The sequence below is a fragment of the Acinonyx jubatus genome, chromosome X, assembly GCF_027475565.1.
Source record: "Acinonyx jubatus isolate Ajub_Pintada_27869175 chromosome X, VMU_Ajub_asm_v1.0, whole genome shotgun sequence".
NCBI lineage: Eukaryota > Metazoa > Chordata > Mammalia > Carnivora > Felidae > Acinonyx > Acinonyx jubatus.
In genome coordinates this window covers 123,399,582-123,419,199 of record NC_069389.1, presented here as the reverse complement: position 1 = coordinate 123,419,199, position 19,618 = coordinate 123,399,582, and the positions used below count along the sequence as shown (strand labels likewise).

Below are 19,618 nucleotides of genomic sequence, written 5' to 3'. Positions count from 1 at the left end.
GCCGTAGCAGTGGCGATGGACTTAATGAGTCCTACTCTGGAAACAGGCTTCCCGGGCCTCCACCTTCTATCTAACAGGCCAGTGCTACCAGAGTGTGAACAAAGTGTCAAGAAAGGGAAGTATTTATGGAGCAGGCAGAAGAGGAGAGGCTGTCTCAAAGATCAGGGAGGTGGCGACAACAAGAGCCCGGGCGCTTGCCCAGGAGATGGTGATCAGAGAAGTCAACAGCCAGCCTGACCCCGAGCCAAGTGCTTTTTTAGAGCAGTTAGAGATGCACAGCAAAGATGAGCAGAAAGTGCAGAGAGTTCGCGCAGGTAGGTCCCCAACCTACACTGACACCTCATCACCTGAACCCCAGAGTTGACGTTAGGGTTCCTTGTTGGTTTTGAACAGTCTGTGCGTTTGACAAATGTGTAATGATGTGTGTCTACCACTGTGGTATCATACGTGGATCCACTTTTAAATCTTTTATTATAGACCGTTTCAAATGTCCCCCAAGGGAGAGAAGACACTATAATGAGGTCCGACGTACCTGTGGGGTTGCCCCAGTGTTTCACCTGCACCCCCACAGCCCATATCGCCTTAGTTCCCCCATTGGCATTCCCATTATACACCTACTACCTGCGTGGGCCTCATGCCAACCCTAGCAAGAAAGGACTGTCATTCTCCCCATTCACAGAAGAGCTAAAAGTCCCCGCTGAGCCCAGGAGGTTGGAAGCCAGGTAAGTGGGGCTCCTCAAGGTTGGTAGCTTGCCCCGAATGAAACTGAATGTCACTGAAGGTCCACACTGCAAGCCTGGGAGGCCTCTCAAACCACCGCTGTGATTGCCTGACCTTCCCCAAACATTCACCAAGGCCCTGCCCTGGACTGTGTTACATTCTGGGGACACAGGACCGAGCCCCAGCGATGGCCCCTAACTCCTCGGGGCGGGGGTGGGGGCTGTGTCTTCACTAGGAGTCTCCACAGTCACAGAGACAGAAGCACTAAGCCCAGCTTTATCCCCCACTTGGTCCAACACAGGCTACGAAGCCAATGGCGGTGTGAGGTAGAGCCTGCCCAACTTTCCAAAGTAGAGGTAAACCTTTCTATATCCTTCAGCCCTCCTCCACCGGGGTGGTGCCGCTGCCCCGAAATCCCACTCCCACCTACCAGAGTTAGGTCACCCTTTGTTTTAAAAGCCAGAATCCCGAGTCAAACGGACATTAGCAAAAATAAGCAATGACAAAAGAGGGGACTAGTGTTCCCACATCAGACCCCAACGCCCACAGTAATTCTAGCCCCAGTAATGTCATTAGCACATGGGGTGATTCTCATGCAAACCTTGTGTACCAAATGTGGAGGAGGGATTGAGGTGCTGATGCTGGGTAGACAAAAATGACCGCTGTCGCTACACTTCGCTGTAAATAGCAAGTGCATGCCATACTTGTACAGAACACGTCTTCCACGCATACTTATCACAGTGTCCCCGGACAAACCTGCCTGGAGAGGAGGAAAGTAGGAGTAAGCACACCTCTTAGGGCCACCATTGTGACTCTATAACATAGTACAGTGGCAGGTCTCCCATCCGAACTGCTGTCACTGTCGTTTGCTCTGTATGTTCTCTCAGTCTAGATGACATTCTCTTGCCTTTAATTTAGCCGTCCCTTTTTCCTGTAGAGGCCGCCAAGTTCCCTCATGCCAGACCCCCCCACCAGCCCACTCTGGCTTTTCAGGGAGTGCTGAAGCAACTGACAATAACGGGGAGCAGCCTTCTGACTACATTTGTTCCCCTTGACCCCTGGCCCCAATTCCCATTTAGTTGAATGATTAAAACATAGGTTTCCTCCAGGGGGGACAAGTCTTTTAGGTTTTCCTTCCCCTGCCTTTCTGGCTGACCCATTCCTCCTCTCCCTATGGCCAGTAATACCCAGTCCCCGACGGCCCCACCCCCACTGCCCTTTTGCAAACTGCACCCTGCTTCCATCAGGACTCCCTCAACCTCATTTGAGAGGGACAGTACGGAGATGTTCTTAGACAAAGTACACACACACACACGGCTTATGCCTTACTGGTCCTCTGAGGCTAAACAACAGCTTAGAGCTAGGGCCTCTGAATGTTTCTGATCACTGACATAAATCAAACCATCTTAAGCATACACCCCAACCATGTGTTTAACTGTTTACATATCGTACACACGTACCAATCTGAAATTTATAAAACACACACAAATACAAATTTTAAAGTAAAATGTATTTAAGTAAGTTTAAACTTAATATATTTTTACTTTTTAAATTAACAGATTTTTATTAAAGTTATTCTGTACTTGAAAAATTAAAATACAGAGGCGCCTGGGTGGCTCAGTCGGTTAAGCGTCCGACTTCGGCTCAGATCATGATCTCGCGGTCCGTGAGTTCGAGCCCCGCGTCGGGCTCTGTGCTGACAGCTCAGAGCCTGGAGCCTGTTTCGGATTCTGTGTCTCCCTCTGTCTGACCCTCCCTCGTTCATGCTCTGTCTCTCTCTGTCTCAAAAATAAATAAACGTTAAAAATAAATAAAAATTAAAATACAAATGCCGTTTCGTTTTGGTTACGTTCTCAACGATGTGTCTTGTGCACCTGCCATGGGCAAGTACCTGTAACTCTGGGGGCCACCAGCTTCCATCACAGCCGTGACAAGTTCTTCCAGCAGCCTTTCGGAACATGCAAGTTTCCTTAGACTCAGCACTTGCTTATTGTCTCCCCATTTTGCCCAACTTATGCCATCTGATTGTCTATTCCTTGTCCGTGAAGCCTTCAGACCCTGCTGCTGGCGCCAAAAAAGTTTTGAAAAGCGGACAAGCCCCCTGATGTCCCACAGTGTGGAACTAGACACTGGGTCCACGGCCGAACGAAGAAAGGTGGGAATAGGCGGCGCCTGACCCTGGGCTCCCGCCACCACCGGCGGCCCGCTGGCGATCCGGCCCTGCTAAGCCCGTGTCCCACTGCCCCCAGGGGTCGCAGAGCGTTTGGGCCCGACCAGGGCCCCTAACCCGGAGCGGGTCGTCCCGGCAACAAGCGCAGAAGACTCAGCCCCACGGCGTGGACCAACCACGACCCGGAAGGCATCCGGGGCCTCGAGCCCGCGCCGACTCGTCGCTCCCGGATACGTCACATCCGGTCGGAACCGGCCCCGGTCGCTAGAGGTGAGCCGGCCGCTGCAGGGAGGGGCGGGGCCTCGGCGGGGCGGGGCCGGGGCCCCTGTGGGCGGGGTGGGGCGGGGTGGGGCGGGGTGGGGCGGGGTGGGGCGGGGTGGGGCGGGGTGGGGTGGGGCGGGGCAGGGCCCCGGCGGGCCCAGCTCGCAGGCGTCCGCCGGGCCGGCAGGCGCTGGCGCCGGCGCCAAACTCCCGGGCCGCGGCGGCGGGTGAGCGCTCTGGGCCGGAAAGGGAGGGCGGAACGCAGCCTCTGGCCCCGGCCCGGGTCCGTGCTCGCCCGCTCGGGCGGCCGGGCCCGACGGGCGCGGCCGCAGGGCCTGGGAGTTGCGTGAGGGCCCGTAGCGCGATCCCGGGACCGCCCGGACGGGTCACCCGCCTGCCGACTGCAGGACGACAGCGAGAGCCCGGCGGCGGCGCGCTCCTCCCTCCTCGGTTCGCGCTCGAGCTCTGTGCCCAACCCGGCAACTTCCGGAGTCCCAGGTAGGGAGGAGCCCCGGGTCGGCAATGCCAACTGCCCAAACACCGAACTCACGGCCTGTGTGGAAAAAGCGGCCGGCCCAGGGTTCCCTCCCCTGCCTTGGGGTGCATCTGCTCAAAGTCTTCCAGCCCCTCAAGCAGAAATGGTGTGGGATCTGGGCCAGACCTCTCTTGCAGTGACTCAAAGCCGCCAGCAGTACTGGAAGGACAGGGTGGATGGCCCTTAGCCTCCTCCCTCCTGGAGGGAGGAACCATCACACCACCCCGGTGGCTTCAGTCCTGGGTGCTGTCATCTTTTCCCTGTGACTCCCCTCCACTTTGCTTCTCATACTCCCTCTGGTTTTCCTGCCTCCCTCTTCAGCGGTGGGATGCAAAGCTGGACCAAGGCCTCCAGGGTAAGTGACCCCCAAACTCCAAAGCAGCAGAGGCCATGGCATGCAGCGGGTAAGAGGGGACCTCTCCAGGGATGAGTTTTTGCTTAACCTGCCCATTCACCCTACTTCCCCTGCTCCCCAGGCTCAGATGACGGGGGACAGGGCCAAAGACTGATAGGATGTCGAGAGGCCAGAGCCTCTTCCAGGACTGGGACACTGCAATCAGGCACCGAGAGGAAAACGACAGTAGTGATGATAAACCACTGTGGCCCCATCCTGGGTGCCCCAGTTCCAGCAGGTGATGTGACTACAGGCTGGTGACAGCCCAAATTGAGAAGAGGAAGCAAGCAAACCTCTTTCCATCCTGAGGCACCTTCCCCCACTGGAAACACTAGGTCCCACTGGAAGTTCTGGGCTCTGGACCCTGAGCAGAGCCTCTCAGATGTGACACATTGCTTCTAGCAGCTCAGATTCTGGGGACAGATGAGTTGGAGCTCTGACAGGAGGAAGAAAAGCACCTAGCAAGCACGTGGTCCTATTTGACCCCCTCCTGCTTCCCCTTCCAGCAGGCTCCCTGGAGAGAGAGGACCTGCCCCCCATCTCACCACCATCCGCACGTAGGGTAGGCCAGGTAGCCACTGCAGCACCATTCATAACTCCACATCCATGGTAGACATCAGCCCCCAAGGCCCCACCGCACACGCCCCTTTGCCAGCTGCTTTCTGCCTGGCAGGTGACAGTCAGACACCCTTTGCTCTCACCAGACTTGTCTCCTTGGCATCCCCACGCAGCCTTTCAGAGATTTCATGCTGGTTGTGGTATAGCTATGGCCCCCCTATAGCTCAAAGCCCGCGGGGAACAGGCTAGTGGTGATGGGACTGCGGGGTGGCTCTCCCAAGTCCCTTGGTATCAGGACATTTCTGCATGTTCACTGTGCTGGAAAAGCCCAGGGAGATCAGCAGGCTGAACAGGAACTCCTATGTGTAGGTGGCCCCTGTGGGCGAGGGATGGGAAACTCGGTGCAGGTACGCTGGAGGAGGGGACAGGCAAATGGCACTTAAGGGTCGACACTAGCCATTGCCTTCTTGTCCCAGGGTTTGGGTCTAGGGGCTCTGCTGCGTGTCCCAGCAGGCGGGCTCACCGATCCCCTCGCTCCCGGCCTCACAGCTGGTCACCCTGACCAGCCACCTTTCTGTGTCCCGTCTGTCCTCAGGAAGAGCTCTGCCATCAAGGAGCACAGCACAGGGCCAGGCCCGGCCCATGGACCCTTCTCCGGACGGCCCAACGGCACCAGCGGGGCTGTTCTCCTAAGCCACAGAGGGCCTGGCCACACTGTCCTCAGCGAAGAGCCATGGTGTTCAGGAGGGGCAGAAGCAGCTCCCAGTGGTGGCCTCGCCTGGGAGGGGGTGGCGGTTGCCGAGGCCCCCTAGGCATGCTCAGGGCTTCCTTGCTTCTGGCCAGCCTGCCTTTGGGGGCCAGGGGAACAGCCAGTGCCAACCTCAGCACAGCTCTGGGCCACAGGGTGCCCCTGACAGGGGGCCGATACTTGAGCATTGGGGACGGCTCTGTGATGGAGTTTGAGTTCCCAGAGGAGAGCGAGGGCATCATTGTGATCTCGAGCCAGTACCCAGGCCAGGGCAACAGGACAGGGCCTGGCCCCATGCTGAGGGTCACCTCCCTCGACACGGAGGTGCTGACCATCAAGAATGTGAGTGCCATCACCTGGGGCCGTGGGGGCGGCTTCGTGGTGAGCATCCACTCGGGCCTGCCTGGGCTAGCCCCGCTCCTCATTCAGCTCCTGGACCCCCATGAGGCCCCGCCCATGCTAATTGAGGAACGGAGAGATTTCTGCATCAAGGTCTCACCTGCCGAAGATGCTCCCGGCACCCTCGGCGCTGACCTGGTCCACTTCTCAGAGAACCCGATCCTCTACTTGCTCCTGCCTCTGATCTTTGTCAACAAGTGTTCATTTGGGTGCAAAGTGGAACTCGAGGTTCTGAAAGGGCTCCTGCAGAGCCCCCAGCCCATGCTGCTGGGCCTCCTGGGCCAGTTTTTGGTCATGCCCTTCTATGCTTTCCTGATGGCCAAGGTCTTCGTGCTGCCCAAGGCCCTGGCTCTAGGCCTCATCATCACCTGCTCGTCACCCGGCGGCGGGGGGAGCTACCTCTTCAGCCTCCTCCTCGGAGGGGACGTCACCCTGGCCATCTCCATGACGTTCATCTCAACGGTGGCTGCCACCGGTTTCCTGCCGTTGTCCTCCGCCGTCTACAGCCGCCTGCTCAGCATCCATGAAACGCTCCATGTGCCCATCTCCAAGATCCTGGGGACCCTGCTGTTCATCGCCATCCCCATAGCAGCCGGCGTGGTGATCAGGTCCAAGCTCCCCAAGTTCTCCCAGCTGCTGCTGCACGTCATCAAGCCTTTCAGCTTCGTGCTGCTCCTGGGTGGCCTCTTCCTGGCCTACCGCATGGGGGTCTTCATCCTGGTGGGTGTCAGGCTCCCTATCGTGCTGGTGGGCCTCACGGTGCCCCTGGTCGGCCTCCTGGTGGGCTACTGCCTGGCCACGTGCCTGAAGCTGCCGGCGGCACAGCGGCGGACGGTCAGCATTGAGGTAGGGGTCCAGAACAGCCTGCTGGCCTTGGCCATGCTGCAGCTGTCCCTCCGTCGCCTTCAAGCCGACTACGCCTCCCAGGCCCCCTTCATTGTAGCGCTGAGCGGCACCTCGGAGATGCTGGCCTTGGTTGTTGGCCACCTCATCTATAGCAGCCTGTGCCCAGTCCCCTGAGGCCCCTGGGTCCAGCTTCCACCACGCGTCGCCTGCGGCCTCCAGCCACCGCCCCCACAGCTCTCCTGTACCAAAGGCCTTTGGCTCTCATGCACTATGCACTCAGAAAACAATCCAGGCTTATTTTTTTTACCGGTTTTTTATTCTCCAGCTTTCAGTGCCAAAGAGGCCACGCTGAGTTAGGTAGGTGGGCACTGCTCAGAAAATATATTTCAATAAAAGAGAGAAGCAAGCTCGGGTGCCTCCCAGTCTTTGACCTTTGGGGCCTGGGGAGTGGGGTAGGAACGGTGCGGCTGGGTAGATGTGGGCCAGGGTGGAGGACTGGCGTGGGTGGCAGTGGTGGCCCGTGCACAGACTTTCTGTCTCAACTCTCCCTCCCCACGCATCCCCTCTCTGGGAGAGGTGGGCCCTGCCGTTCTAGAAGGAGCGTGGGAGAATGAGGGCAGAGGCCGGGCTCCGCAGCCAGCTCCCAAGCTCAGTTTTCTGCGGCCAGACTAGAAAAGAGGAGGCAGAAGGCCCCGCGAGCAGTGGGGCAAGCTTGGCAGGGCCGGGCCACTACGTGGACTCCCGAGAGGGAGAGTCGGGGTTCGCGCCGACTCGCCCGTCAGTCGGCCGGGGGCGGGCCGGGCCCCCCCCCCTCCCAAACCCCAGCTCCCCGACGAAGCCGATCCGGCCCCACTCGCTCCTCCTCCCTCCCGTGGCAGGCGAATCCGTCGGCCCGGGCGTTCGCCAGGCCGGACGCCAAGGTGACTCCTCCGGCGCCGGGGGCGGGGGCCGGGCCCCGGCGCGCGGGGCGGGGCGGGGCGGGGGGCGGGGCCGGGGCGCGCCCCTCGCGCTGCTTCCGGCAGCGGCGGGCGGTTCCGGCGCGCGCCCGGGGCGGCGGCGCGCAGCGGGGGGCGGTGGGGCGCGCGCCGGCCGCAGTGGACGCCGCCGCGGCCGCCATGCAGCTGACGGTGAAAGCGCTCCAGGGCCGTGAGTGCAGCCTGCAGGTAGCGTCGCGGGCCCCCGCCGGCCTGCCGGCTCGGGCACTCACCACCCCCTGGGCGCGGGGTCGGGCCGAGGGCGGGGACGGGCTGGGGGTCGGGGGGGGGGAGGGGGCGGCCGGGAGAGCCGCCGTCTGCGGGGGCCGCGGCCTCAACTCCTGCCTCCTGCCCTCGGCCCGGCCAGGTGTCGGAGGACGAGCCGGTGTCCACGCTGAAACATCTGGTCTCCGAGAAGCTGAACGTCCCGGTGCGCCAGCAGCGGCTGCTGTTCAAGGGCAAGGCCCTGGCAGGTACCCGGCAAGAGGAGACGCCCAGGGAGCCCCGCAGGAATTCAGGGGACGGGGTGCCTAGGCCGAGCCCGAGGAGCAGTATGATGGCTGGAGTGCTGGCCACTCTACCTTCGGGGAGGTGACTGAACCCTCCTCAGACAGATGCCGCAGAGCTGCGCTGCGCGTAACGATTCCATCAATCTCTCTTTGGCAGATGGGAAAAGACTCTCCGATTACAGCGTTGGGCCCAATTCCAAGCTCAACCTAGTGGTCAAACCTCTGGAGAAGGTGTTACTGGAAGAAAGCGCTGCCCGGAGACTGGCCGAGGCCCCGCCGCCACCCCCGCCGGCCTGGCAGCTGATCTCCAAAGTCTTGGCCCGCCACTTCAGCGCGGCAGATGCCAGCAGAGTCCTGGATCAACTACAGAGGGTGAGAACGGTAGCCCAGGACATCCGCTCCCGGCCCGGCTGCTCCCGTCCCCTGACTCTGTCTTAGTGTACCCCCCCGCCCATTGGCACCCCCGAATCCTCCTGGCCTTCTCTCCTCAGGATTACGAGAGGTCCCTGAACCGCCTGACGCTGGATGACATCGAACGCTTGGCTAGCCGCTTTCTGCACCCCGAAGTAACTGAAACCATGGAGAAGGGGTTCTCCAAATAAGATTCCCAGTGCGGGGAGGAGCCCAGCCAGGCTACAAGCTGCATGTAGCATTAAACGTGTTCTCCCGTCGCAATCTGGCTCATAATAATAGTAATACCTGGCAGTACCTGGGTGTCCACGCCTGGCTCTTGCCTGGGTTTGCTCCCACGCCTCACACAAAAGGTAAGACAACGAGGCTCCCAGCAGTGAAGTGAGGGAGCCAGCATCTGAGTCCAGCCGGATTCTAAAAATGCCTCCGAGTGCCCAGGAAAAACAGGGACCGTTCGGAAGGGTTCCGACGGACGGCCTTTGGCAAATCTTGTTTAGCCCGCTGAGAACAAATCCTCTAGCGACTCCTCTCGAGGCCTGAGAAGTGAAGCTGCTGGCACCTGCTGCCCAATCCTGTCACCTGACCTCTGACAGGTGCGGCATTGGCAGGAGGTCAAGTGACAGCCAGCCCCGGGCTGCCCTTCCGCTGCCACAGCCAGTGGGCGCTCGACAAGGAAAAGCGGGCTGGGGAGTCACGGACCTGTGTGGTATGACCTCAGACGAGTCCCTGTGCCACGTGGGTCCCTAGGTGTTAACTCTGCCCAGTGAGGGCCACTCTCGAAACCTCCATTTCCTTCATTCTTACCCAGTCCTGGGGTGAGGGGCCTGCACCACTCCGTCCACCCCACGCTCTGTAAGCAGGCCCCAAACGGAGCAACGGCCAAGCGTGGCCCAGAAATGCGACGGCCCGGCCCTTTGCGTCACAGCCCTTCGCTACTCCCTCTGCTTGTCTCCGCCTGGACATGGGCATTTCTCACCTCTTAGGGATGACAGGTGACTGACTCGAGGTCACTCAGCCTTGGACAGGCCCCCACACCCTGCACTCACCCACGGTGTGGAAGTGGACCCCTTCCCCTGCCGCACGTACAGGGGCTTTCACTTTGCACACCCCTCACTGCCTGAAGGGAAACCTCAGGGCGCTGGGAAGGGGGCAGAAGCGTGGGCTGGTGGCACCGAGCCTCCCACCTTGCCTGATGTGCGGGCACTAGAGGTCATCTAGTCACCAGCTCCTTGGAGGAGGACACCTAGGTCGGTCGAGGCTAGAAGGAAGCCACTCTCCTGCCTGGTCCTCATGGGGTGAATGCTGGGTCCCCAGGCTTTGAAGAGCAGTCAAGTCCCTGGCTCTGCCTGAGAGCTGGGAGTATAGCAGCTCGTGTGACTTACCAATGCTCCCGTCTTATTTTCAGTCAGGAAACGTTTGTTGAAATTTTGAATCCCATTAAAGGTGAATGTGAAACTGACTTGTATCCGAAAGGAACAATATTAGCCAGGCTGCTTTCGGTTTCCAACGATTGGTTTAACCATGAAAGAAATTGGTCTAAATGATAAAGGAAACAGTTTACAGAACTGAGAAGTCCCCGGGATATTGGCAGCAGATGAACAATTTCACCAAACGCCTAGTGTCTTCCCGCCTCCCCTCTGGCTCTCCACCCCAGGCTGCTGCCTCAGGATCTGAAGATGGCGGCCTGCGGTTTCTGCCAAATCTCTAGTTCGCACCCAGCCGGGAGCACCGCCTCGGCCTGCGGTGTAGCTTCCTTCTCTGACGCCCCCAGCCAATAAATGCTATCTTTCATTGGTCAGAAGCACGTCCCGTTCTGATGATTTTGGCCGGGGGTGGGGTGGGTGGTGGGAGGGCAGCCCCCTGGGTACCCATGAGCTGTGGGAGGGAGCGGGGGATTCTCAACCAAAGCCAGGGCTGGATGGCAGCCTGGGGCAGCAACTGCCCACTGCAGGGGTGCAACACAGATGCGCGTTTCAGCCAGACCCTAGAGATGGTCGCTGAGTCCCTTGTGCCAGCGCCTCCTGGCTCAGGAGCCACAAGAACCCTCTGGTGATTAGGAGCGGGCGAGTGGATAGTTGGACACGGGGGTTGGGAACTCAGCCGGGAGATCAGGATGGACACGGAGGCAGGAACGAGGTGTTCAGGATGCATGGTGGGAGCCTGATGGAAGAGCTGACTGGGACCCCAAGCCCTGTGCGGCCTCCTATAGTGACGTTCAGGCGTTAGGTGTGGACAGGATGTCCTAGAGTCTCTGAGGACAGATGAGGGGGCTTCCCAGAGAGTGTAGCCAGCAAAGAGGAGAGAGGGCTGGGCCTCGAAGCATTCCACCAACAGGAGATGCAGAAAAGGCCAAGGAACATCCTGACACTGAGCCACAGGGAAAGCTCAGGATGACGGGCCAACCATACCATTCCAGAAAGGAGGAGGGGTTGTCCAATACTGCCAAGAGGCATTAGTAACAAGATGGTCGCTGGTGATGTTGGGAAGCAAGAAGCAGCTAGCTGCAGGCTGGCGAGGAGAGAGGGTGGTGCCAGTGACAGGGGATCCCGCATTCTGGAAGCTTGTCTGCAGAAGTGGGCGGTGATGGGCAGGCAAGGGAGGGAAGACGGGAGGGGGCGGGTGCTGCAGGGCTGGGAGGATGCTGCAGGCCACAGCCTGCCTCAGTCGATGCCGACAGCACTCAGGCAGACTTTTAACAGGACGCAGGAGGCCGCCTTCGCCTCTCAAAACTCTCCGTTCTCTGTAGGCAATCAAGCAATAATAGTTTTGGAAGAGCCCAGGGCAGTTGTCTTGTAGAATGTCCCAGAGTCTGGATTTGCCTGATTCCCTCCGCGTTAGATTCAGCTCAACTGCTATGACCAGTTGCTCTGCCCTTCCCCTCCCCCAGCAGCTTCAGGAGTCCCGGGTGGGGCTGCGCCGTCACCGTCACCGGGGAGGCTCATTCTGGTCACATGGTCAAGGTTGTAGCCGCCACACCTCTCCCTCACAAAGGTGCGTTTCCCTGTCCTAAAGCACCAGGAGTCTGCGGTAATAAACACCTTGGGCCCATGTGCCTGTGTTGTTCCCCAGCAATCTCTAACGGTTTTACCACACGATGCCGACCCTTGCCTGAACGAATTGTACCGACGGCTTCAAACTTGTGGTTTGCCAGGGCTCGCGTTCTACGGTGATTAGTTAGCAGCATTTCTCATGAAAGAGCTTTTCTTTCTCCGGCTCTCTTTTCTTGATTACCGTGGTGGACACATTGGGCTTTTTTATCCAACAACTTAGAATCCAAAAGTTATGTTTTGGGGGGTAACTTTCATTGGGCTATAGCGTGCATGCGGTCACGTGCATTACTCATCAGTGTACTGCTCAATGGATTTTTAAAGTAAATAACACCCGTGTATCCATCCCCTCTGGATCAAACCACAGAACACTGCCAACACTCCAGCACCTTCCCTGGCGCCGCCTTCCCAGTCATACTCCTCACCCAAAAGTCTAATATCCTTTTGAATGATCAAACTGTTCTAGCCGTGGTTCTTCCTGGTGGGCCCCTGTGTCCCTCTGACATGCCTCCTCCCTTTGTATTTCAAGCACTTCCTTACTTTTTGGCACTACGAAGCGCTCCAGGCTCATCATGTATTTTTTTCCTGCCCCAGCTCTGGAATCACCCATCACTCCAGGAAGCTCTGGTTCCTTTTAGTGGAGAATGACATGGAGAAAGCAAGGCTTGGGTGTAGGGTGTGTTCATTGCTACCGGAGGGTCATCGCTTCTAAACCCTTTCACCGGACAAAACAAGGAAATATGTATGTTTAAGCTCATACTGCAATCCAGCATCACAGTCCTTTCTCACCGTTCGTCATGCCACAGAGAGAATTCTGGTTACTGACAACAGCGATATATTTACTCATTTGCTGCACTGGGCAGTCTACCTTAAAGGACACCCCAAATGGCCTCACTGCAACCTCATGACTACCATTGCTGACGGCAAAAATACTAAGAGTAAGGTCAATTCTTGTGTCCTTAGAATATAATGCCCTGAAGGGATATACAAGCAGAAAGTGGACTTAAAATCACCTGAATTTTCTCTGGGTGGTTTTATTATCATTTGGATGTGTAGTTAGGCTCATGTGTTTGTTTTCATTTGTTTTTGTTTGTATTCAACTTTTGCATTTCGGTTGTTTTTAGCTCTTTCAAATGTACTTTCGAACATGTGAGCTATTTATGTGGTTCAAAGTCAAAACTGTACAAAATGGTACAATCCAAGAAATCCCATGCCCATTTTGACCCCTACAGGGGACTATTTTCATTAGTTTCAGGTTTCTCCTTCCTGTTTTTTTTTCTAATAAACATGTGTGTCTGTGAGAGACACAGAGACAGAGACAGAGAGAGAGTGTGTGTCCTTTGCATTCTTGTTTTTTTTTTTTTTTTTTTTACACAATATATCCCGGAAATCATTTCATTTTTCATTATGGATTCTTTTTTTTTTTTTAACTGCTGTCTGGGGTGATTGTATGAATGCACCATAGTTGATTTCACTAGCTTCCTGCTGATGGACTCGTACCTTGTGCCCCATAGTTTCCTATGACCACTTATGTTACAAGGAGTCACTTTGTGCATTCACTGTTACATATCTGTGTAGTAACTGCCTATATGAGAGATTGCAGGGTCCACACAGCCATGACTCTTGTACTTAATACTCTCATTCAACAAGCAACAAACCACCTACTGAAGAAACTGCACTGAACAACAAAAAGGTACCAGAGATGATATATGACTGATATAGAAGAAAACAAAACCAGATTATCATTTCAGATTATGAAAAATTCTATGCAGCAGACTTAAATGGGCAAATGTGATGAATCGTGCCTGGGGGTAGGATGTTAGACTGGTGACCCAGCAGGCCTTTCAAAGGTGACACTGGAGCCAAGATCTTGAAGACAAGGAGGAGCCAGCTATGGGAAAGTTTGTGGAGTCTTCCAAATAGAAGAATAAATTCAAAGTGGTAGGGCAGGCCACCCTTGGTCAGGAGCAAAGGGCCCCCCAGGCTGCAGAGAATGAGGCAGCAGACAGGTGACGGTACACGATGGATGAGCGGGAAGCCAGGTGACACAGTTTTATCAACTACATCAAGGAGTTTGGATATGATTCCAAGGGCAATGGGAGATCATTTTAGAATTTTAAATAGGTAAGTGATGTTATGTGATTTATATTAAAAATTAAGACAGGAGCCTGGGTGGCTCAGTTGGTTAACCATCTGACATCAGCTCAGGTCATGATCTTGTGGGTCATGAGTTTGAGCCCTGCGTCGGGGTCTGTGCTGACAGCTCGGAGCCTGGAGCCTGCTATGGATTCTGGGTCTCCCTCTCTCTCTCTGCGCCTCCCCCACTCATGCTCTGTCTCTGTCTCTCAAAAATAAATAAATGTTAAAAAAAATTTTTTTTAACTCTTTTTGATCGTAGGGGTGTCTGGCTGCCTGGTTCGTTGGGTAGAGCATGCGCCTTTTGGCTTGGGTGTGTGTGGGAGGGGGGTCGTGAGTTCGAGCTTCATGTGGGGCACAGAGATCACTTACAAAATAAATTAAAAAATTAAAAACACTAAAGGTCACGTAAAGTCACTGTGAACCTTTTGGGGGAGAAATACACAAAAAAGAAGTGGGGACCACCCTCAATCCCACCACACAGAGATACGAGGTGTTTACACTTCAGGCTACCGTTGCAGGATTTCCGTGCACATAGACAGTAGCTTCCTAAGTTGGGATTTTAGTGATTTCCCTTTTGCACTGTGGTGTTTCCTATGCGACCGCATCCCTGTTCTCCGTGGCCACTAACTACTTTAGCTCCAGTCGCCATCCCTTCCCTCCTTGCCTCCTACTGGCAGGCTTGCCCCCCCCCCCGACGGGAGCCCCTTCGTGACCTTCCCAGACGGCCGATCTGATCCGCACCTGTGCTCAGTCGCCCCCTCCAAAGGCCGCTTTGGTGTGTCCACCTGTACCGGGGAGGGGGACGGGGTGCGGGGCCGTGTCCGTCTGGGCTGTGGCCCATCTCCCTCCACGAACCGCTGCGAGGTCGTGGAGCCCCACGTGCTGGGGACACTGAGGCCAAGGAAGAGACAGGGCCCTCTGGACAACAGGCCGTGGTGTCTGGCGGCCTCCCACGAGGTCTGGGGAGGGGCTAGGGATGTGGGGAGGGGGTGGAGCTGAGGTAGGACTGGTTTGCGTGGGTGCAGTGGGGTCACACGTCACAGCACGTGGCGACTATTGGTGAGGGAGCAGCTGCTGGCTAGGCTGCCAACGGCGGGGTCTCCGGGAGCCCAGGGCTGAGCTGGCTGCAGGGCAGGGGACGCGGGAGCGGAGCCGGCTGTGGGGCAAGGCGCGCGGGAAGCAGTCCCGGGCCCAGGAGGAGCACAGGGGGTCCGTTTGCGCAGGCGCTCCTGGGAGCCCGGTTGCTTTGGACGCTTGGGGGCGGAGCCTTAGGAGGGAGCCCTCGTTGGCTAGGAGGACAAGGGTTGGGGGGGGGGGATATTCTCTAGGGGCTCCTGGCAGAGCTGGCTGGGCGGGAACCAGTCAGGCGCCCAAGGGAATGGCCGGGAGGTGGGGGTGGGGAAATGTTGGCCTCGGCGCTCCCGGGAGGCCGGGTGACTTGCGTGGGCTTTATGAGGAAGCGCTCATAGTCTAGGTAAGCCAGGGGGTCTCCCAGGGCCCAAGGGCGGAAAGGCCGGCTGGGCGGGCACCGGCCGCAGGCCTGGCGGCCTCACTAGGAACCCTAGGAGCCCGTTGGCGCAGGCGCCTGGGGGTGGCGTCGAGCTGTGATAGGCGGGGCTTCCGCAGCCAGGGTCCGAGAGAGCCTGGGACAGCATCGCTTTGGCGGGAACCGGCCACGCGCCCGGCAGCCTCCCGACGGCCCGTTTGCGCGTGCGCGGGGAGGGCGGGGTCGGCGCGCGGGGCGGAGCTTCGGGAAGGAGCTGCAGCGCCTCAGCCGCCAGTCGACTGGGCGAGCGGCCGGGCTTGTGCTCGAAGGGCGGGGTCTGGGGCGGAGCGCGGCGACCATGCAGGCGGCAGACGCAGACGCAGGCGGCCCGGCGGGCGGCGCCGACAACAGCCTGGAGGGCCAGGGCCAGGGCGGCTGTGGCGGCCTTTGCAGCGCAGGCACGGAGGCCGCGGTCGCCGGCGCAGCTCCGCGTGTCCCGCGACCACAGCACGCCCCGGGGCCAGGCGGAGATGCCCTCTCCACGACCGGAAGTCCGGAAACCCGAATACACATATTGTATCCTAGCCGAGGGGACAGCGGGGCATGGGCAGGGGGCGGAAAGGGAGAGGAGCCGCGGTAACCTGCGGGGCGTGGGGCAAAGATCTGAAAGCAGGGTGGTCCCGGGGTGGCTGGAGAGAGGTGGGGGAGGAGGAAGGAAGGAGAGCAGGGGGGAAACGGGTTCCTGGGGGCGGTGGGAGGACCTGGGCCAGGGAACGGGGTGGCCGCGAGCGATTAGGGCCGGGAGTGGGTGGCCTCGTCAGGATGGCCTGAGAAGGGGGCTCAGGCCCTAAGTGAGTAGGGGTGGTACCTTAACCGAATCTGCACCCAGCGCCCTCGGCGTGCCTTTCCCGTCCCACTTGGAGGCGGAGATCGCCTGTGCGTCCTTGGCCCCAGATCGCGAACCGCACGGAGGCATCGTGGAGAAGCAGCTCACCGTAACTGACAGCGTCCTGGCCATGTAAGTTCTGGAAGGGCCGGGGTCGGGGTGGCTGCAGGTGGCGGGTCGTCTCCATGGGGGGGATGCTCTGCTGGAGCCGTGAGCACTAGGTGCGGGGAGGGGCCCCGCAGACTCTAACACCTGCACCCGCGGAGGGGGGTGCTCCTGGGGGGAGAAGGGTGCGAGGGATGGGTACTGGGGGGGGGCGGAGCGAGGAAGGGGAGGAGCCACCACCTCCAACTTGATTCTCTTCTCTCTCTTAGCCGCTGGAGAGCTGAAAACTCTCGCCTCCTCCGAATTTCCATCATCAACTTTCTTGACCAGCTTTCCCTGGTGATTCGGACCATGCAGCGCTTCGGGCCCCCTGTTTCCCGCTAAGCCTGCGCTGGCGAAAGGGGGCTAAGGTCTAGCCTCGTGTCCCCCGTCTGGGCGGTCCGTCCTTCCTAGGGCAGTGATGCCTGCACTAGCTGCCACCTGAGGTTGGGGGCCTGCCTGGTCTCCTGAGGGCAATGAGGGCCCGAGCCCTTGGGCACTCATGGTCCCCTTGTTTTGTTTGCCATTTAAATGTTTGCTACTGCAGAAAATAAAACTGAGCTTTGCTATTCCCTGTTCCTTCTCAGTTGCGGCACCCCCGGATAGTCTTCCCTTTGTCCTCAGGTGGGGGGCGGGGCGGCTCCTGGGATGTCGACGTGCAAGTCTCAGAAGGTGGTAGAAGGCAGTTTGGGAACTGGCAGAACCCACGTGCGTCCTGTCCTTCGGTATCAAGGACTCTCGACATGTGGGAATATGCCCATCGTTTGCACGTTTCGCATTACTCCTGATGGCTTTCATCTAATGTGAACTTTTTATCCAAACTCTTCAAAAATATTGAATGAGTGCAGGAAAGATGCATTAAGGGCACCTGGCAGGCTCAGTCGGTTGAGCGTCTGACTTTGGCTCAGGTCATGATCTCGGAGTTGGTGAGTTCCAGCCCCGTGTCAGGCTCTGTACTGACAGCTGAGGGTCTGGAGCCTGCTTTGGATTCTATGTCTCCCTCTTTCCTCTGCCCCTCCCCTGCTCAGTTTCTGTCTCTCAAAAATTAATAAACTTGTTTTTTTATAAAAAGAAAAGATGCATTATAATATTCTAATGTAACTACTGAACGTTTCAATTGCTTTCACCTTTTTGCCCTATTTTAGGTAATGACTCAGTGGAACTCTTGCATATGACCTTGCACGAATGATTGCTTCCTTCCACTAGGTTAAAAGAGGTACAATTAGTGGGTAAATATTTAGTATATCTTTTAAAGCTCTGTCAAGACTGCAAAATTAGTCTCCAGAAAACGTACCTACCACTCTGCCAGAATGCTGGTTTTGCTACACCTTGTCACTGCTGGCTCTGGCAAAATTTGAAAACAAAATTCATTTGGGGGTGCCTCTGGCTCACTTGGTTGACCCTCCTACTCTTGATTTCGGCTCAGGTCCTGATCTCAGTTTGTGAGATGACAGTGGGGGAGCCTGCTTGGGATTCTCTCTCTGCCCGCTCCTGTTCATGTGCACACTCACGCTCTCTCAAGAAAATAAACATTTAAAAATAACAATTTGGGGCACCTGGGTGGCTTAGTCAGTTAAGCGTCCAACTCGATTTGGGCTCAGGTCATGACCTCACGGTTTGTGAGATCAAGATCGAGCCCCATGTCTCCCTCTCTCTGCTCCTTCCCCACTCACAATCTTTCTTTCAAAATAAAAAAAAAAAAAACATTTAAAAAAATCCTTAAAAAATAATGTAAAAATTAGTTTGCACGAGAAGAGCAAACAACCCAGAAACACTAGAATCGGAGCGTCGAGGCTGACTGGCCTTAGCTCAGTGAGGAAAAGTGCTGGACAACTGTCAGCCTTTTGGTGGAAGGAGTGTACTCCCCGTGACACACGAGGTCTCCTGCAGACTTGTCAAACCCAGCAATTCTGGCAGCTCTTTGGTGGACAGACGCCACGGGATTTTCTCCATAGGCGATTGTTTTCTCAGGATAAAGCCAGTTCTATTTCCTCCTTTCTGACCTGGGTACCTTATAGCAGAGAATTTGTGTGGGTTGGGTTTCCCCGCTTCTCTGCGTGCCCGTTAACTGTAGACTGGATGCCGGACATGATTCTCCTTGGGTGCTGGAGGTCTTTCTATTCCTAGAAATATTTGTGAGCTTTGTTCCGCGATGCGTTACTTACCTGGAACAGTTGGACCCTCTTGAGTCTTCAAAGACTCGCCCTATGGGACCAGAACAGCTCGGGGCAGGTGTCATTTTCCACTCCCACACTTCCCCAGTTGTGAGGTTTGCCCTCCTAGCCGGTGGGGACAGCTGTTGGTTGTTGTCCCGCTTGAGTGCCCAACAAAGTTACTTTCGTTCTGTCAGATGGTCCTCAGCGGGCCTCCAATGGTCTCCCCGCGCGCTTGCGCTGATCAGCTGTGCGCTGCTCCCTCCCACAGGGTCCTCGCACACGCTCCCCCCCCCCCCCGCCACTCCTTGGGGCCCTCTACCCCACCAGTTCCGGTGGGCCTCAGCACGAAACTCCCAATGCGGTCAGCCGGGACAATTGCAAGGCCGATCTCTGACTTCTCATCTCCCAGAGATCGCCGTTCATCGCCTGATACCTGGTTTCCTTACAGCTTGGGTCTCATCTATTCTGTCTGGTTTGGGGGGCTCTTTCAAGTAAGTGGCAGTGTAAATCGGTCCCTGCTACTACACACGCACGAAGAGTCTATGACTGCTGGACGTGGGGCGAGCTGGTGCATGCTGCAGGGAAGACACGCCGTCATGGGGACAGTGGTGGTGGTTGTGATGACGACACTCTCACCTGACAGCAGACAGCAGCTGTAGTGGCTACAGCAAGGGTCTCTTTCTCTTCCTTCCTTTGGAAAAATAATTTTGAAGACCTTTCTTCTTGATGGTTGAGGATCTGGCTGTTTTATACCACTCTCCATTCTGCTAGCCTCTTCGTTCTCCCAAAATGGTTCTTGGGGAACCATTCACTTGGGCTTTCTTTACCTCCTAGATTAAAAATTGCCTTGTTTAGGGGCACCTGAGTGTCTCAGTCAGTTAAGCGTCTTTGACTCAGGTCATGATCTCATGGCTAAAGACCCGGGTCGGGCCTTGTGCTGACAGCTCAGAGCCTGGAGCCCGCTTCGGATTCTGTGTCTCCCTCTCTCTCTGCCCCTCCCCCCTTGCACCTGTGCTCTCTCTCTCCCTCAAAAATAAACATTAAAACATTTTTTTAAATTGCCTTCAGTCTTTCATTGCCTTTCTGTAATCTCACAATGGTAATTTTTTAAAACCATCTTCCTCGGCCTCCGCTCTCTCTCCCTGCCTGCTTCCTCTGGGCCACGTGCCTGCACAGCTGTCAGCCCGGCACCTCCCTTGGTCTGGGCTTCAATCCTTATCCTGGATCAAGCAGCT

The 19,618-nt window shown here is 57.0% G+C and overlaps 3 protein-coding genes and 1 long non-coding RNA gene across 8 annotated transcripts; 3 read left to right on the top strand and 1 right to left on the bottom strand.

Annotated features, from left to right (window-relative positions):
* Window positions 1–2,211: 2,211 nt before the first annotated feature.
* LOC128311489 (uncharacterized) lies at window positions 2,212–3,220 on the bottom strand. The gene is made up of 2 exons (XR_008289934.1): window positions 2,612–3,220; window positions 2,212–2,502 (listed from the first exon to the last, which is right to left on the bottom strand). It is a non-coding gene; the product is annotated as an uncharacterized LOC128311489 (long non-coding RNA).
* A 58-nt stretch (window positions 3,221–3,278) lies between these two features.
* On the top strand, window positions 3,279–7,038 carry SLC10A3 (solute carrier family 10 member 3). Of its 5 annotated transcripts, none has more exons than XM_027053251.2 (3): window positions 3,279–3,649; window positions 4,008–4,041; window positions 5,234–7,038. In XM_027053251.2, the coding sequence occupies exons 2-3, from the start codon at window positions 4,015–4,017 to the stop codon at window positions 6,803–6,805; spliced, it is 1,599 nt and encodes a 532-aa protein (XP_026909052.1). In that variant the 5' UTR covers window positions 3,279–3,649; window positions 4,008–4,014; the 3' UTR covers window positions 6,806–7,038. The 5 variants fall into 5 exon arrangements, with proteins under 5 accessions (XP_026909052.1, XP_026909053.1, XP_026909054.1 ...); XM_015087289.3 differs by lacking the exons at window positions 3,279–3,649; window positions 4,008–4,041 and adding an exon at window positions 4,611–4,651 and having other exon boundaries at window positions 5,234–5,728; window positions 5,816–7,038; XM_027053252.2 differs by lacking the exon at window positions 4,008–4,041.
* A 599-nt stretch (window positions 7,039–7,637) lies between these two features.
* Window positions 7,638–10,326, top strand: UBL4A (ubiquitin like 4A). Its single transcript, XM_053201894.1, has 4 exons — window positions 7,638–7,794; window positions 7,973–8,078; window positions 8,272–8,486; window positions 8,606–10,326. Exons 1-4 carry the CDS (start codon window positions 7,747–7,749, stop codon window positions 8,714–8,716), a joined length of 480 nt encoding a protein of 159 aa, XP_053057869.1. The 5' UTR covers window positions 7,638–7,746; the 3' UTR covers window positions 8,717–10,326.
* Window positions 10,327–15,448: 5,122 nt separating this feature from the next.
* On the top strand, window positions 15,449–16,796 carry LAGE3 (L antigen family member 3). Its single transcript, XM_053201893.1, has 3 exons — window positions 15,449–15,773; window positions 16,087–16,215; window positions 16,458–16,796. Exons 1-3 carry the CDS (start codon window positions 15,556–15,558, stop codon window positions 16,570–16,572), a joined length of 462 nt encoding a protein of 153 aa, XP_053057868.1. The 5' UTR covers window positions 15,449–15,555; the 3' UTR covers window positions 16,573–16,796.
* The last annotated feature ends 2,822 nt before the right edge of the window (window positions 16,797–19,618 follow it).

Bases quoted from the DNA above. Each gene is read 5' to 3' on its own strand.
- LAGE3 (XM_053201893.1), top strand. From the start codon at position 15,556: ATGCAGGCGGCAGACGCAGACGCAGGCGGCCCGGCGGGCGGCGCCGAC. The intron at 15,774-16,086 runs GTATCCTAGCCG...ATCTGCACCCAG, and splicing joins GAAACCCGAATACACATATT to CGCCCTCGGCGTGCCTTTCC. The intron at 16,216-16,457 runs GTAAGTTCTGGA...TCTCTCTCTTAG, and splicing joins ACTGACAGCGTCCTGGCCAT to CCGCTGGAGAGCTGAAAACT.
- SLC10A3 (XM_027053251.2), top strand. From the start codon at position 4,015: ATGCAAAGCTGGACCAAGGCCTCCAGG. The intron at 4,042-5,233 runs GTAAGTGACCCC...GTCTGTCCTCAG, and splicing joins GCTGGACCAAGGCCTCCAGG to GAAGAGCTCTGCCATCAAGG.
- UBL4A (XM_053201894.1), top strand. From the start codon at position 7,747: ATGCAGCTGACGGTGAAAGCGCTCCAGGGCCGTGAGTGCAGCCTGCAG. The intron at 7,795-7,972 runs GTAGCGTCGCGG...CGGCCCGGCCAG, and splicing joins GCCGTGAGTGCAGCCTGCAG to GTGTCGGAGGACGAGCCGGT. The intron at 8,079-8,271 runs GTACCCGGCAAG...TCTCTTTGGCAG, and splicing joins CAAGGGCAAGGCCCTGGCAG to ATGGGAAAAGACTCTCCGAT.